We start from the raw sequence: 16237 nt of genomic DNA on the forward strand, positions 1-16237 counted from the left end.
CCCTTTGTCACATAGACTGCTGCTCACCCGCTTCTGTCACATACACTGCTGACCACCCTCCTTCTGTCACATAGACTGCTGCTCATCCCCCTCTCTCACATAAACTGCTGCTGACCGCCTTTCTGTCACAGACTGCTGTTACATACACTGCTGTTACATACACTGCTGCTCATTCCCCTCTCACATACACTGCTGCTCTTACCTCTCTCACACATACACTGCTGCTCTTCTCCCCCTCTCTCATAGACTGCTGTTCTTCTCCCCTCTCACATAGACTGCTGCTCTTCTCCTTTTTTTCTCTCTCACGTAGACTGTTGCTCTTCTCCCCTCTCACATAGACTGCTGCTGTTCCCCCTCTCTCAATAGACTGCAGCTCTTCCCCCTCACATAGACTACTGCTGTTCCCCCTCTCTCACATAGGCTCCTCCCCTTCCCCCTCTCTCAGAAACTGCTGCTCTTCCCCCTCTCTCACATAGGCTGCTGCTCTTCCCCCTCTCTCACATGGGCTGCTGCTCTTCCCCCTCTCTCACATGGGCTGCTGCTCTTCCCCCTCTCTCATAAACTACTGCTCTTCCCCCTCTCTCACATAGGCTGCTGCTCTTCCCCCTCTCTCACATGGGCTGCTGCTCTTCCCCCTCTCTCATAAACTACTGCTCTTCCCCCTCTCTCACATATGATGCTGCTCTTCCCCCTCTCTCACTTAGGCTGCTGCTCTTCTCCCTCCCTCACATAGGCTGCTGCTCTTCCCCCTCTCTCACATAGGCTGCTGCTCTTCTCCCTCACATAGGCTGCTGCTCTTCCCCCTCTCTCACATAGGCTGCTGCTCTTCCCCCTCTCTCACATAGGCTGCTGCCTAGGACCCGCACACTCTCAAAGACTGCCTCTTAAAAGCTATCTGACTGTATGTTTAAGTGTTTCATTTTTACAGTACAGGACAGGACGTGGTATAAACATGGTTAAAAAAAACTGATGTCCTTAGTGTTAGGTGTAAGTTTTGCTTTGGGCCCCAGGTGCACAGAGGAAGGCTTCTGACTTAACAGAAGATCCAGGCCACCCTTTATTCCTTTAAGACATGTTGTTCTTTCTATACTTGATGATGCTGCTTTCACCGGCTGCTTCATTTATAGCTGAACAAAGAGCTTTCTGTGAAGAATAATGCTGAGCAAAGATCAATCCATAGCAAAAGGAAGCCGAGAAATGGGACATCTTACAAGTCATTCATAAATAATTGGTTAAAAAGTGTCAGATTAAACCTCTCCCTTACCTTCTGAGACTATGAAATCCTGGCACTCACAGACCTTTGTGCAAAGCACAAGTTTAGGAAAGTCTTTATTAAACCCGACCTATATTCTAGGCAAAGAAAATGTGGATTGTCATCCAGCTGCTTTCAGATATGCTGTGATCTTCCCTCTATGTATTTGTTACAATGGGTTTTAAATTAGAATACCTTTAACAATAAAAAAAACTTTGCATGATTCTCTAAGCCATTGTTTGAAAAACGAAAAAGAAAAAAAAAACAAAAAAAACTGCACGAATAGTTATAAAGCTTACACATTTGGAATAAATTAGATGCTTAGAATAGGATGGGGATAGGGATTTGTACAGGAGACTGTGTGACCAAGAGTGTATACTCCATTGAGGCATAGATAACATGTGTTGGATCGTTAAAGAGACTCTGTACCCACAATCTGACCCCCCAAACTGCTTGTACCGTCAGATAGATGCTTTTAATCCAAGATCCGTTGATCCGTTCGGCAGGTCATGCCATTATTGTCCTATAAAACAACTTTTAAACTTGCAGCCCGTGCCAAACAGGAGTATCTGTGCCCTAACTTTGCACCACCCTTCCGTTCCTCCTCCCCACCCTCTTCAGCATTAGGAATGCTCCAGGCAGATTGTCTCCTGTTCGTCTGCTGTGTGAATACTGAACATGGGCTGGATCATTAAGGCACCTGTGCAGTGTTCAGCATGGAGGAAATGTTCAAGGGATGGAGGGGTGGTGCAAAGTTAGGGCACAGATAGTCGCGTTTGGCACGTGCTGCAAGTTTAAAAGTTGTTTTTTAGGACAATAACTGCATCACCTGCCGAACAAACCCCAGGACAGATCTTGGATTAAAAGCAGCTATCTGATGGTACAAGTGGTTTGGGGGGAGGGGGGATTGTGGGTACAGAGTCGCTTTAAGCATGCGCAGATTCATCTGAATACATTAGATTAGTGGTGGGTGCTGAAATTGAATGCAGCCCTAGCAAAGAGGATAGATTAGAACAAACTTTGAGCACACTTGGGTCCCACCCCAACCCGAGTGCTTAAAATTTGCTCAACTCTATCCTCTTTGTTACTGACTGAATGGTGAGTACACATGCAAGGTCCTAGGCTAGAAGGGAATTGTCTCTTCTGTTTGGGGTTCAACCCCCCCCCCCCCAAAGGAGGGCTCCTTGTTGAGCTATGCTGCTCCTCTCATCTATTGTAGCTGTGGACTACACTTATGTACTGCTCATCATCAAAAAATGCAGGTACTCACCCCCTTAAAAAATGTTGCATATGGAAACTTTTGTGTGCGTCTAAACAGATATGTCCAACCCATTTCCCCAAACTTAACATTGCTCTTATTTTGAAAAACATTTGACGTATTGAAGATATGATCGGTCAGGGTCTCAGGAAGTGCGGACCTACACAATTTTCTCCTTCTCAAGATGCCATTGCCAACATGATATAGTGGACCAGCACTACAGATATCATTCAGCACCAATATCATTCCTAATGCTTGCAAAAACTTTGGTTGTGAACTTCTGATGCTTCTCACAGTTGACCAAATTCTCAAAGCATTGTATGCCTCCCCATAGATGCAAGATTTCTTGGGGTGAATACTTCTTTTGTAGGAAAATAAGAGGCTTGCATTATTCTTATTGGCTCTCAGAAGATACCGATTCCTCCTAAGGAGGTCTAGCTACTCAATAGACTTTTGGCCATAAAAAAATCAACTAAAATATCTAGAAAAAAACATCTATTTCGTAGCAATTGTTCCCACAGCTGGGTGGCTTTGATTTGGCTCGTACCCAAGCCATCATTTTTAAATGATAGAGTAACCACCTATAGGTGGCGCTAAAGGAACAGCATTATTTCTTCCTTCAATTCTTATTTTTCCTAATTATTCCTATTGATGTACTTATCGTAAATGTAAATTAGACACGAGCGAGGGGTTTATGTCACAAAAAATATTTTATTTGTTTTAAAGAAGATACGTGCAAAATGATCAGTCATACATCCACCTGGTTCTTAGCTACTGCCTTCTTAGCTCCGCCTGGTTGGGGTAATAACATTTTCAACATGACATCAGCAACGATGGCCGGTGCATAAGATAGAGGAAGCCAGAATAACTTTGCGTCCCAGCCAGCGCCGTACCGCGTCCGTGGGTATATGGCTGTCAGTGCATGTTCCATGCAGTTTGTAACTTTGGAGATGTCGGAGCTGCAGAATGTTTTCATGGATAATCGCTGCACCTTTAAATCTTTAAGGAAGACAAGACAATGGTTATGGCGGGGAAAGGGATGGCTATCTCTGTTAATGTGGTACAATTTGGATTGTTGCATTTACTGACATTTATCTGCTGTACTGCTACTGCTGTATACTTGCCTCTTTAAAGGGGTATTCTGCTCAAAAATAACTTTTCATATGTTGCTACCCATGATGAGACTAACAATTCATTCCATACTTCCATTCCCCCAGTTCTGAGCTGTTGCTTTCTGCTGAAGACATAAAAATTGGTGTGTGAGCTTTTCTCTCTCTCCCCCTCCTGATGTAAACAAGTCCCTATCTGCAACTTTGTAGCAACATTGCAATGCCAGGAAGGATAATCACAGTGAGTTCATTAGCAACTTGACCTCAGATTAACCCTCCGAGCATTACAAAGATGCTACAATGTTGCATAAAAAGCCAGTCAGGGACTTGTTTATATCAGCTGTCTCAGAAGAGAGGGGGAGATGAAGAGAAAATCTCACACACAGTTTTTTGTGTCTTCAGCAGAAAGAAGCAGCACAGAACTGGGAAAAGGAGACTAAACAGATAATAACATGTATGGAATGAATTGTTAGTCACATAATGGACAGCAACATATGATTAGTTATGTTTGAGTGGAATACTCCTTTAAGTTTTTCCCTCCTGTTTTCCTGTACCCTAGCACCTCCCCTTTCCCTGCTGGGAGCGGCCATGTTTCTTTTACATTGTACATGTGCTTTAACCATGTGCACAATCCTGGCAAGCTGTCATCTGTAGGCTTAGACTTACAGACAGTAATACAGGAAGAGCAGGTATTACTTACACTTATCAAAGTACTTATCGCCATATGCATATCTGACTTCAGGCTCAAGTCTGTTCCACAATCGATTTAAATCTTTCTCGATGATTTCAAGGCTGGTGACACCGGTCTTAAAGAATCCAGGTTCGATGATGCTAACCTTCACTCCGAAATGCTGCATGTCCCTCCTGAAAGTAACAAAGACCAAGGAACGTTAGGTACCAGATGTAATAAATGGTGAAATCCCTCATAGAATATGATGTATTTGGCATATAGGTGACCAGAGCAGCAGTGAATCGAGCCCACCAATGGTTGCAGGAACATCAGGGAGTAGCCTAGCACCCAGTATGGTTCACCTTATCAGACTTTCTTTAGTAGAACAGACTGTAGTCATTGTGACACCTTCTACATACTATATACATCGTGGATGTGAATGTGAGTGGGTTAGGAAACTAGCTAAGATCTTCAACGAGGTAGAGCAGTGGTGTCTGACCTGGGGCTCTCCTACTGTTGCAAAACTACAGATCCCAGCATGCCCAGAGAGCTCTTGGCTGTCGATCCACAGGAGAGACACAGGTTGGAGACCACTAAGGTGGTTAGATGTTTATAAATCCATTATGGCTTCCATTTGTAACAGGAGCAACAATGCCGATCCATAGTACAATGGATTTCAGTGGCATCAGACAGAGCCCTCCACTTATAATGACGTCTGTTGGGGTTTTGTAGGGGTTTCTAGTCTTTCAACATCAAAAGCCATTATTGGTATCAAATGTGATGGAACTGCTGACTAGGGGTCCCCTGAGAGGACGTAACTCATATCCTAAGTGGTTTAAAGGGAAACTATCAGTGTCTTACCTTTTGATATGTCCCTATATCGCACAAGGAGCTGAGGTAATTTTGTTACCTCTATCCTGAGCACCGTTTTGGGGATATTAGTAGCTAACTTGATATGCTAATGAGGTATTTTGGTGCACTGGGGGCAGGGTTACTGGCTTGCATGGATAACTAGGATTCATGGGGCCCCATAGGAGCCCCATTAACTATTCCCCCCCCCTTCCCCCATAAACATACTCACCTGGCCTGGCGCAGTCTCCCAGCATTCCATCTTTCTACCAGCTTTGAATTACATGAGTAACATCACTCATGCACTGGGGAGCTGGAACAGAGAGTGGGACAATGGTGCCTCTAGCCACACTGATAGGGTGGGAAGCCAATGCTTTCTCTGTGCCCCAGGCAGCCCGTCCCTTGTAAGGAATTTACCTCCAGAACTCTGCAGTGATGAGTAGACATGAGCGAACCGGCCAAGGTTCGGGTTCGTATGAACCTGAACTCTCGTCTCCTGATTCCCGTTGTCTGCCCGCTCCGTGGAGAGGGTGGATACAGTGTGAGGACCGCCTGGAAAACTGGGATACAGCCATAGCCATAGGCTGTATCCCAGTTTTCTAGGCGGTCTTCAGGCTGTATCCACCCTCTCCACGGAGCGGGTAGAAAGCGGGAATCAGTAGCCGAGAGTTCAGGTTCATACGAACCTGAACCTCGGCTGGTTCGCTCTAGTGATAAGCACCGGAGTAACGTCAGTGCAGAGCGCCTCCCCAATATTCAGTAGAAGGGGCTAGCCAGGGCAGATCAGTGCACTGAGGATGGAAGCCCTGCTGCCAGTGCACCAAACCACCTTATTAGCATATGAAATAAGCTACTAATATCCCGAAAATGATGCTAAGATTCAAGGTAAGTAACTTCCCTTCATCCTCAGCGCGATGTTTGCTGTAGAGACATATCTATTTTTTTACTGTGTCCATCCTCAGCTTTGTTAAAGTTTTACTGTCATTTGGAATATCTTTTAACATGTCATCAGTCATGGCATAGCAGACAGGAGAGTTTGCTATGATTGGCCAGAAAAGTAAGGGAGGAAGTAACAATGTGTGCACTACTGGCAAACAGCTCATCTCTGATCCCATCCCTGGAATGGGGTAGATAGCAAACAGCTGTGAACCAGGAAGAGGACTCTGAGGCTCAGTAACAGCAGTAAGGAATGGGGGTTTCAAAACAGATTCAGTTCAATGCAAAAGATAGTAGAAAGATTTGCACTTATTTTGGACCTACAACTGGTTTTGACTCAAAAAAGTGACCACAATATGCATGTGTGAATGAGGTCTAACCAAGACAACCCCCATCAAGTACGATCAATGAAAGTATTACATTGTGTGCAGTTATAAAGTGCTCACCTCAAACTATCCGAAAAAGATTCCACGCCACATTTTGATAGACAGTAGCCGCCACCTCCGAAGGCCAGTCTCCCCATCACGCTGGCCACATTGACTATTCTTCCCTTGCCCTTTTTTAAAAGTGGTAGGAACTTTATTGTCACCTCGATTAGTCCGATAAGATTTACGTCAAGAACCCTGTGGAAGTCTTCCATGTCCAACCAGTCGGTAGGTCCAATTGGAGTGGCTCTTCCCGCATTGTTCACCAAACCATACAAACCTACACATAATAGTAAAAAAAGCAATCAGCCCTTTTGCTGCCAAGGGTATTGAGAAAGTTTTCACACTGAAGACAAACACTGAACTGAAACTGAATTTAGAAAAGCTATACCGTACCATACCACGTTTAAAAAAGGAGAGCTCCACTGCGAAATTCTATAATGCTCAGGGTGAACTGGGCCTAAGGGTGCTTTTACATATACAGAATCCGCAGCAGAATTCATGGTGCAGAATTGATGTTGTGTTTAGTTATGTAGATGAAATCTGCTGCTGATCTGCACCATCAAATCCAATGCGATATGTTACGTGTGAAGCTACCCTAAAGGGACATATCCCCCTACCCTGTAAATACTATTTGGTACTATTTTGGGATACATATAACTTATTTATTATCCATTTCTGAACAATCACTGCATGAAGAACATCAACTCAATAACACCTTGGTCACCATTTTTCTGCACCCTCAGACTTGCAAGTGTTGCGGAACAGATTCTAAAAGTTGATGAACATCTCCTATACCTGCCCGATGCAGTAGTTCTATTGGTTTGTGCAAATCTATTAGTTGGAGCAGATCTCACATGGTCAGGCGACAAGTCTCTATTCAAGGTTTGCCATTCAAGGATTGTGATATATTGGGCATGCCAAGAAAATTCTCCTCAGACCATGATGCTACCAACACCGGCCTACTGAAGCTCTATGATGCATCCTAGGGATACAGCTTCATGCTATTTTTCCCAAGAGGAGATCTGGCCACACATATGGTTTGGCAGAAAATGCTTTGATGCCTCCTGCGTGGTGATTCATATATAAAGCATGTGGATTCACAGTACCAACCTGCCCATCTTGAAGAAACAGAACTAATCAGTTCATCGTATCATTGCATCTGCCAAGTGTTCAAGGTTCCTTGACGCCTGGGGAACTTGGAGACCAGATCAATACCCTGAACTCTCTGTCATGTTCCTTAAATAATTTCTGAACAATTTCTGCAGCATGGCCGGTGAGATTATCCTGCTGTAAGAGATTACTACCACTAAGGAATACTGCTGTCTTGAAGACAGGAATTGGTTTGGGCCTAGTGGAAAGGGTCATAGTAGAATGCATCACAGGCACCTATGACTCTGCCACCATTTCACCACTTGACCTTGGCCCACTTTTGGTAGGTACTAAATATACCACTGTATACTAGGAACACTCAAGACTGCTTATATGGAGATCTTCTGGCCTAGTCATCAAGCTATCACAAATTGGCCCATGTGAAATTTGCTGCCCAATATATAAAATAGAGTTATTTACTTTTGACTTAAAGTGAATCTGTACCAGATGCCAACCACCCCGAACTGTTGGTACCGTTTTGTAGCCTTCATCCCGCCATGATTGGTCTCTGGGTCTGTCCTCCTCCTGGGGTCTCTGTGTCCTTCTCCTGGGGCTGGTATTACGATTAAAAAGAAGTTTTATTCTAGTGGCCAAAGCATCCATGTTCTAGGCCTGCAGCACCTCTCTCCCCGCCTCCATCCAGCCCAGGGGTGTGCAGAAAAAGAAGCGAGGAGGGGGGGAGGGGTGAGGCATAATACCAGCCCCAGGAGAAAGGCAGTCTCTGGGACCGGAAGTGGCATGGTGAAGGCTACTAAACAGTATTGGCAGTTTGGGTTGGGTGGCGGACGCTACTTTAACCTGTTTGTGATTTTAATGTTATGGCCAATTGGTGATCAACCACTGATCAGCCCTTCCAGTATGTCTGGACATGAAAAAAATGCTTGCTCAGTCTTTGGCTTAGGCAAGTTGCCACCTTGGCCATGGATTAGCTGAGTGAGCATTTCTAGCACGTTGAGATGAATGCAAGAAACTCTGATCAGTTGTGACCGGACAGTAGAATATCTTATATCTTTTTCCAAGTCTGAAACGTATAAAAAAAATGCTGTGCTGGAAAAACTCTTTAAACTACTTGATTGAAGCCTCAAACAGCTAACACCAGTAAGTATATGTAAGAAAAAAACAGCCTGGTAACATTATATCAGGACAAAATAAATTTAAATGTAAGTTAAAATGTGCAACGCAGAATTATACTATAACCGAAGGAAAAGCAAGATATCCTGCTGTAATATAAGGAAGTGTCAGACATAATCTACAATTATTGTAAAGGATACAGAAGTATAAGCTGAAACGAGAACATCCTTGAAAATAACTTTTCAGGAAGTAAATAGCAATTAGATTTAGGGCTCGTCTATGTTAAGGAAGGAACAGAATTATCATCACAGCTCCGAGTGCAAATTGTTCATTAAAAAGATATTCAGGCGGCATACACAGCTGGTGCGGAGCCTTATAGCCGCTGCTTCCCTGCGGCGTGACTTTATACAAGGACATCACTACCTGGAAAGAGTCCAGGAAAAGGACCAATAAACTACAGCCGAGGTCTCCACCATCCAGGACACCAGTGGTTGTGAAATTACAATAGCTGCAGGCTGTCCGAGCATGCTGGGAGTTGTAGTTTTACATACACCCAATGGAGACCACAGAACTAATGTACAAATAAGATATAGTGATAGACCAATAAAAATGAGCATTGGTCATAGCTGCCAAACTTACAATCCCAAATGCCCACAGTGTTTCTTTTTTTTTTTTTTTTTTAGACATTTCTGGTCATTTTTAAGGCCTTTCTTAGTTGGGGCTTAAAGGGGCTGTTCCAAGTTACAAAGGTTTCCACTATGCACAGGGGTAGGATTCCACCAGTCAGAACCTAAGATCAGGGACCTAAGCCTTCCATCCGAATAGAGTGGTGGGATGCACCAATGGCAAAGTGATAGGGGCCGCAACAGTCACCATTGTGACCATGTTGCCCCCCTGCCACATGCTGACACTCTACAGTTCTTTTGAATTGGCTGTGAAAATGACAGACAGTTTAGGTGAACTCCTATATAACAGCAATTGTCCAGTGGCAAGAGAAAGGAACCCTGTGCTCCCTGTTCTGCCATTTCTGTGTAATGGAAAGCAGAGCGATAAGCTCCGCCTACATTACACAGCATCTAGACCCCACCAAAAAAGCTCAGAGCATCGGAGCACAACAGGAGCCAGAAGAGGTAAGCATTACAGGGGGAAAGGGAACTAATGGACTGTGATCACCAACCAGGACGAGCACCAGGGTCCACGAGCCTTTTACCATGTCAGTGCACCATTCATTGTCTATGGGAGCTGCCAAAAAAGGCTGAGTACAACAATTGGCTAACTGACGGGAGACTGGAGTCTCCATTCCTGAGATTTTGTTTGGTCCATATGTGTACAATTACTGTTTGAGACTCAGAAATAAGGTCTGCTATATGTCTGCAGTAGGGCTGAAACATGGGGGGATTGTAGCCGTATAGTTCTGCAGCCTCAGGTGAGCCATATTGGAGGCCACTGAACTAGAGTATGAATTTCATATGGTGATAGAAGATGTTATGTTACTACATGTAAGTGTCTAGGAGAAGCCAAGCTAAGACCATTGAAGTAGACTATGCATTATGACAGTGAAAGAACATGCTATGGTATCTTTACTACCTGGAAAGTCTACTGGAAAAGGACCAAAACTACTAGAGTAGTGACCATAGGCATTCAGGGAATACTGGAAGTTGTAGTATTGCAGTCACTAATGGCAGGTTGGAGATCACAGAGTAAAGCTTTATACCACCATAGGACATGTTACCTTTACTCCCGGTCTCCTGGGCTACGTATGTCACAGCATTATCAATACTCTTGGGGTTGGTGACATTCAGTAGGACTGTTCTCAGCGTAGGCGATGTACAGGCTTTCAGGTCTTCGCTCCCTTTATCAGTCAGACATGCAGCAATGACCTCAAACCCCTTCCGGTGAAGTCTTTGGGCCAGTAGATTGCCAAAGCCTGAATCACAGCCTGTGATGAACACATACTTGCCACGGGCATCTCTGATTTTGAGGCTGTCTCTAATGTTCCAGCAAACAAACAGGAAGACGATAGAGATCAGAGTTCCCATTATTGCTGGGTGCAGAATCCAGAGCTGCAAGAAAATAATTGGAAAAGTCAGCGACTGTCTACAAACTGGTGGGAACATTAAGAAACAAGGGAAAATGTAATGGCGGGTGAGACTTATTAAGGGCCGTAATTGGTTTTTGGAAACTGCTTAGTTGCAGTAGATTAGATAGTTACCTCTTTAAATCTGTCAAGCAAATCTTCCTCTTCCTCGCCCTGCAGATATAATAAAAAGAACACAACATTATTCAAGGAATGCCATAAAAAGGCCGCAGCAACATAAGTATCAGACTGAGCAACGAGAACTAGCACAGATCATTACAGGAAAACTGCAACTGAGTATGGTCATAATGTCTTCCATCGCTGGTGGTAATGTTTTACGTTGCTGGTGGTAATGTCTTACGTCGCTGGTGGTAATGTCTTACATCGTTGGTGGTAATGTCTTACTTCGCTGATGGTAATGTCTTACATCAATGGTGGCAATGTCTTACATCGTTGGTGGTAATGTCTTACGTTGCTGGTGGTAATGTCTTACGTCGCTGGTGGTAATGTCTTACATTGATGGTGTTAATGTCTTACATTGATAGTGGCAATGTCTTACATCACTGGTGGTAGTGTCTTAGATCACAGGTGCACTCCCAGAGGGACAGACCTGAGTAATGTACACTACTTTATATATACACTGTAGAGTTGTGTTAATGCAGGAAACATTGCTAAAAAAAATCACCATGACCTCAAGGCCTAAATTATTATTCCTGTCCTGAGTCTCTGTGGCACACTATGCCAATGTCCTTGATTCTGAATAGAAATGAAATATTTTTATACATCATGTCATATGCTCTGCGGCAAGATTTCAATGTCACATTGGTCTAATGTCATTGCTAGCCCCAGTGACTCCATAACAGTGTCACCTTAACCACCTTCATAACTGTGATTGTACTTATGTATTAGAACAAGCTAAAATACCTTCAGACAGCAATAATCACTATGCATTTATTATAGGGTCCACAACAGTATCGGCATAATAGTCACAATATCCCCATCACAGTGTTACCTATAGTACTGTCATAATAATAATTCTGTTAAATTTTCTGACGTTCTGTATATTTGGAGAGTATAGGAGAAGTGGATTTCTGTATCTTTATCTCTCTATATATTTAACATATTTTTCATGTCTATCTGTTCAATATATGTATAAATATGTATAAAACCTATGTATTTTATCTATATGTATTCAACTAATTACTAAAGATGAGCAAACCGGGTTCGGGTTTGAGTCCATACGAACCCGAACGATCGGCATTTCATTAGCGGGGGCTGCTGAACTTGGATATAGCTCTAAGGTTGTCTGGAAAACATGGATACAGCCAATGACTATATCCATGTTTTCCACATAGCCTTAGGGCTTTATCCAACTTCAGCAGCCCCGCTAATCAAATGCCGAAAGTTCGGGTTTGGATGGACTCGAGCATGCTCGAGGTTTGCTCATCTCTACTAATTACCTGTTTATCTATGTATTTATATATAATATCTATCTATCTATCTATCTATCTATCTGTCTGTCTGTCGGGAGCAGAGCATTTAAATGCAGTTGTCAGGTTTGACAGCTGCATTTAAATGCTTAATTAGCCAGCGCCGCATCGGGACCCGCGTCGGCTAATAGAGAAGCTCCCTGGCTGCAGATAGCAGCCGGAAGCGTCGCCTTTCAGATCAGGGTCCCGGCGGGACCCCTCTCTGAACTCCCCTCGCGCTGACATGATGTACGAGGTACATCATGGGACGCTAAGGGGTTAAATAATGTTTTTATGGTAAAGATATTTTTTAGGAATTTTTGGTGACATTTTTCCTAATTTTCCATTTTGATATCTATATTATAAAATAATCCTGATATCTTGCAGTTTTTATTCTCACCACTTGGGCAAAAACTAAACTGAGACTTCCTGTTGTGTCTGTGATGATAAAAGGGGGCTGCTGTATAGTGATCTGTACAGCATTGCAGCAACATGAGACACCAGTAGATAGAGGAGAAAATAGCAGCTCCCTGTAAAATGACCTCTTCACAGGTTACAGAAAATGCTCAGTAATGTCTCATATTAATCTCAAGGGGACAGACTTTGCCTGTTGCTGTCTATGTCCATGAATCTTGCTGTAAAGCATGTCACTAAATGCTGTTAGGAACAGCACAGGCAAAATGGCAGCCCCCATAACAATGAACAAAAAGTGAAATAACAAAAATTACAGTCAGAAAATAGAAACAGATTGGAATAAAAAAACAACAACAAAACTATGTTTTGTATCTGACTCTGATCAGAAAAATAAAATGAAGGTGATACATTCCCTTTAGGATAAAATCTTCTCATCTCATCTCTGATCTCTGGAAATAAGTTCTGCAAATTAGACCAGAGCCCCACGCCAAGCCCTTTCCCCATGCAGATGCGCAGATAGCCTATAACACTGTGGTCACAAGATCAGTCTCAGTGGCTGAATCCCATTAGTTTGTGGCCATCCACTTATACTAAATGAATTAGGGGGAAAAGTTCATTTTCCAATTATGAGATTTCCCGACTTCCCTTGTCTCTTGTGATTTTCTTTTTGCAATGAAATAGATAGAACCAAATCTCATTATTTTAGCAATGATACATGTCCAGCATTGTTCTATTGTTCTGCTAATAGATAAAATAATCTGGACAGGTGATGGGGCATTAGTAACTATCACAGATGAATGAACGCCAGAACAATAATGACTCTGTATGATAGAATGAACGGCAGAAAAAAAACATTCTTGATCATTTGGGCATCAAAAACACCAAAACCTCTTCTATGTCTGGACGAGAGATCTTTCAGTTCTTTGGAGAGGTTTTCACATGGGGGGTGGGGGTGGAGCAGAGTTTAAAAAATTCACGCAAACCCAGTCTCAACATGGCCGAGCACCACACAGCCAGCACACACTGTGATTGGCTCACTAGCTCCTGTGCATCCGTGGAGCCAATATAGTGGCAGCCAGGGGTAAACCACATGGGCTTTTCTCCAGTGGAAATAATTGCAGCTACTTTAAAGTATAACCTCACAGTAGATTCATCCTGGTGCTGAAACGTGCACCACATTGTGCAGATGTGCAGATTTACTGTGGAATATGCAAAGTGAAAAAAAAAAAGTTTTCTGCTGTAGATATATTACAGAATTTGACTTTCACATTGAAGTCAATTGAAAAAAAAAATCTGGAGTAAATTTTTTAATAATTTCTGGGCTGAAGTCAGGGAATCCTTGTTTCCATAGATCTCTTATCCACATGGCACAGTAAAGGCTGGGAGTTCGTGCATCTACCCTGAATGTATAGGAAGATGAGGGTCTCTCGGTCTGATATGATACAATGGGCTTTGTACGTCTTTCCTATCTTTCTTTTTTTTTTTTTTTTACTTTCTTCTTGGTTCTCTTCAAAAAAATAATGTGCTAATGAGAATGTATGGCTGAAGATAGGGGGAGCAACTATAAGTACAGGTCCCTCTTCTAAATGCTATGTATGTATTGTATTGCTATGTATTGTATGTATGTATTGTCTTGTAAATGCTATGTATGTATGTATTGTATTGCTATGTATTGTATGTATGTATTGTATTGTATTGTATTGCTATGTATTGTATGTATGTATTGTATTGTATTGTATTGCTATGTATTGTATGTATGTATTGTATTGTATTGTATTGCTATGTATTGTATGTATGTATTGTATTGTACTGTAAAAATACCCAAAAGTAAAGAAAACAACCAAAATGTTCTACAATGGGGATTATCAATGGCACAACATGGAGGAAAAATAATTTAAAATAAATAATAAAAAATTGAATGTCATTTATCTATACAGGATCCGGATGCTTCTGTTGCTGTTCTTGTTCAAGTTAATATAATTTACTATCTACACTATATATATATGCTCTTTCTCTCTCTCTCTCTCTCTCTCTCTCTCTATATATATATATATATGGATGCTCTCTCTATATACAGCACATGGATGCTCTCGCTATATATACACTCTCTCTCTCTATTTCTCTCTCTCTCTCTCTCTCTCTCTCTCTCTCTCTATATATATATATATATATATGGATGCTCTCTTTCTTTCTCTCTTATTATATATGTATGCTCTCTCTATATACAGCACATGGATGCTCTCGCTATATATATACTCTCTCTATATATATATATATGGATGCTCTCTTTCTTTCTCTCTTTTTATATATGTATGCTCTCTCTATATACAGCACATGGATGCTCTCGCTACATTTATACTCTCTCTCTCTCTCTCTCTCTCTCTCTATATATATATATATATATATAATGTTTCCTAATATATATATAATATATATGCTCTCTATATATGTATATGCTCTCTCTATATATACGTATACTCTCATATATAATGTTCCCTCTCACTCTCTCTTTATATATGTATCTATGCGCTCTCTCTCTATATATGTATGTTTTCTCTCTGTATTTAGGTGCTCTCTCTATATATTATATATATATATATATATATATATATATATATATTTATATACGCTCTCTATATATGTATATGCTCTCTCTGTATATACACGTATCTTCTCACACTCTCTCTATATATGCTCTCTCTCTATATATACGAATACTCTCACACTCTCTCTCTCTCTCTATGTATCTATGCACTCTCTATACTCTCCCTCCCTCTCTCCAGTTGGCACCATACTTTCAGTATAAGAGCCTACCATAACATGCACTTACATTATTGTGCAGCATTGTGAAGGGTGAAGTGTCTGTGGCGGCAGAGTTCTTTTATATCTCCGTCCTGGCTCAGTGCATTATGGTCCACACAGTCCTTTGCAGAGATTTGCTCACAGTTCCTATTTCCCAGGACATAACTTTAAGAAAAAAAAGGGAGAAAGGAGAAAAACTTCCTTTCACTTGGCAGTCCAATTCTATAAGACTTCCATTAGACGTCACATAATCCATGGGAATCCTGTAAACATTCATGCCCACGTTGGCCCATCATATATCCTTGGCCAGATTATTTTTGGAACGCAGCAACTTAATCCTTCTTAGTGGAGACTAAATCACCAGCAGCATCTTAGCCGCCTGAGGGCCGGGGGGGGGCCGAGGGGTAATTATATATATTGTTATGCAAAGTCATCTACCCAGGGTATTAACTTCAGGTGCTATCAGCCCCATCCGCACAGACATCAACCCATCAGCTGTAAGAGAAATGTTTCTCTACACATCTTAACACGTACACTGCGTGTCCTTAGGAGATTATAGGATTGTCTTCTGCCTTTCTGACCTCGCTGCACGCCATGTTACATGTACATTAACCAGACATATTACATAAGGGATCCACTTCATCTCTACAGAACTAAAGCAGTGATCTGCCTTCTATCATCACTTAAAGGGTTGTCTATGATTGGGATTTATTTTTTTCCAGATACGCTCTTGCCAATGGGTTATATCAGTTT

At 42.2% G+C, this 16237-nt stretch overlaps 1 protein-coding gene across 1 annotated transcript; it reads right to left on the minus strand.

Annotated features, from left to right (window-relative positions):
• Positions 1 to 3258: 3258 nt before the first annotated feature.
• LOC138800809 (retinol dehydrogenase 5-like) lies at positions 3259 to 10967 on the minus strand. Its single transcript, XM_069982857.1, has 5 exons — positions 10935 to 10967; positions 10455 to 10785; positions 6521 to 6779; positions 4320 to 4483; positions 3259 to 3509 (listed from the first exon to the last, which is right to left on the minus strand). Exons 2-5 carry the CDS (start codon positions 10759 to 10761, stop codon positions 3259 to 3261), a joined length of 981 nt encoding a protein of 326 aa, XP_069838958.1. The 5' UTR covers positions 10762 to 10785; positions 10935 to 10967.
• Between the last annotated feature and the right edge of the window lie 5270 nt (positions 10968 to 16237).

The sequence above is a fragment of the Dendropsophus ebraccatus genome, chromosome 9 (assembly GCF_027789765.1).
Source record: "Dendropsophus ebraccatus isolate aDenEbr1 chromosome 9, aDenEbr1.pat, whole genome shotgun sequence".
NCBI lineage: Eukaryota > Metazoa > Chordata > Amphibia > Anura > Hylidae > Dendropsophus > Dendropsophus ebraccatus.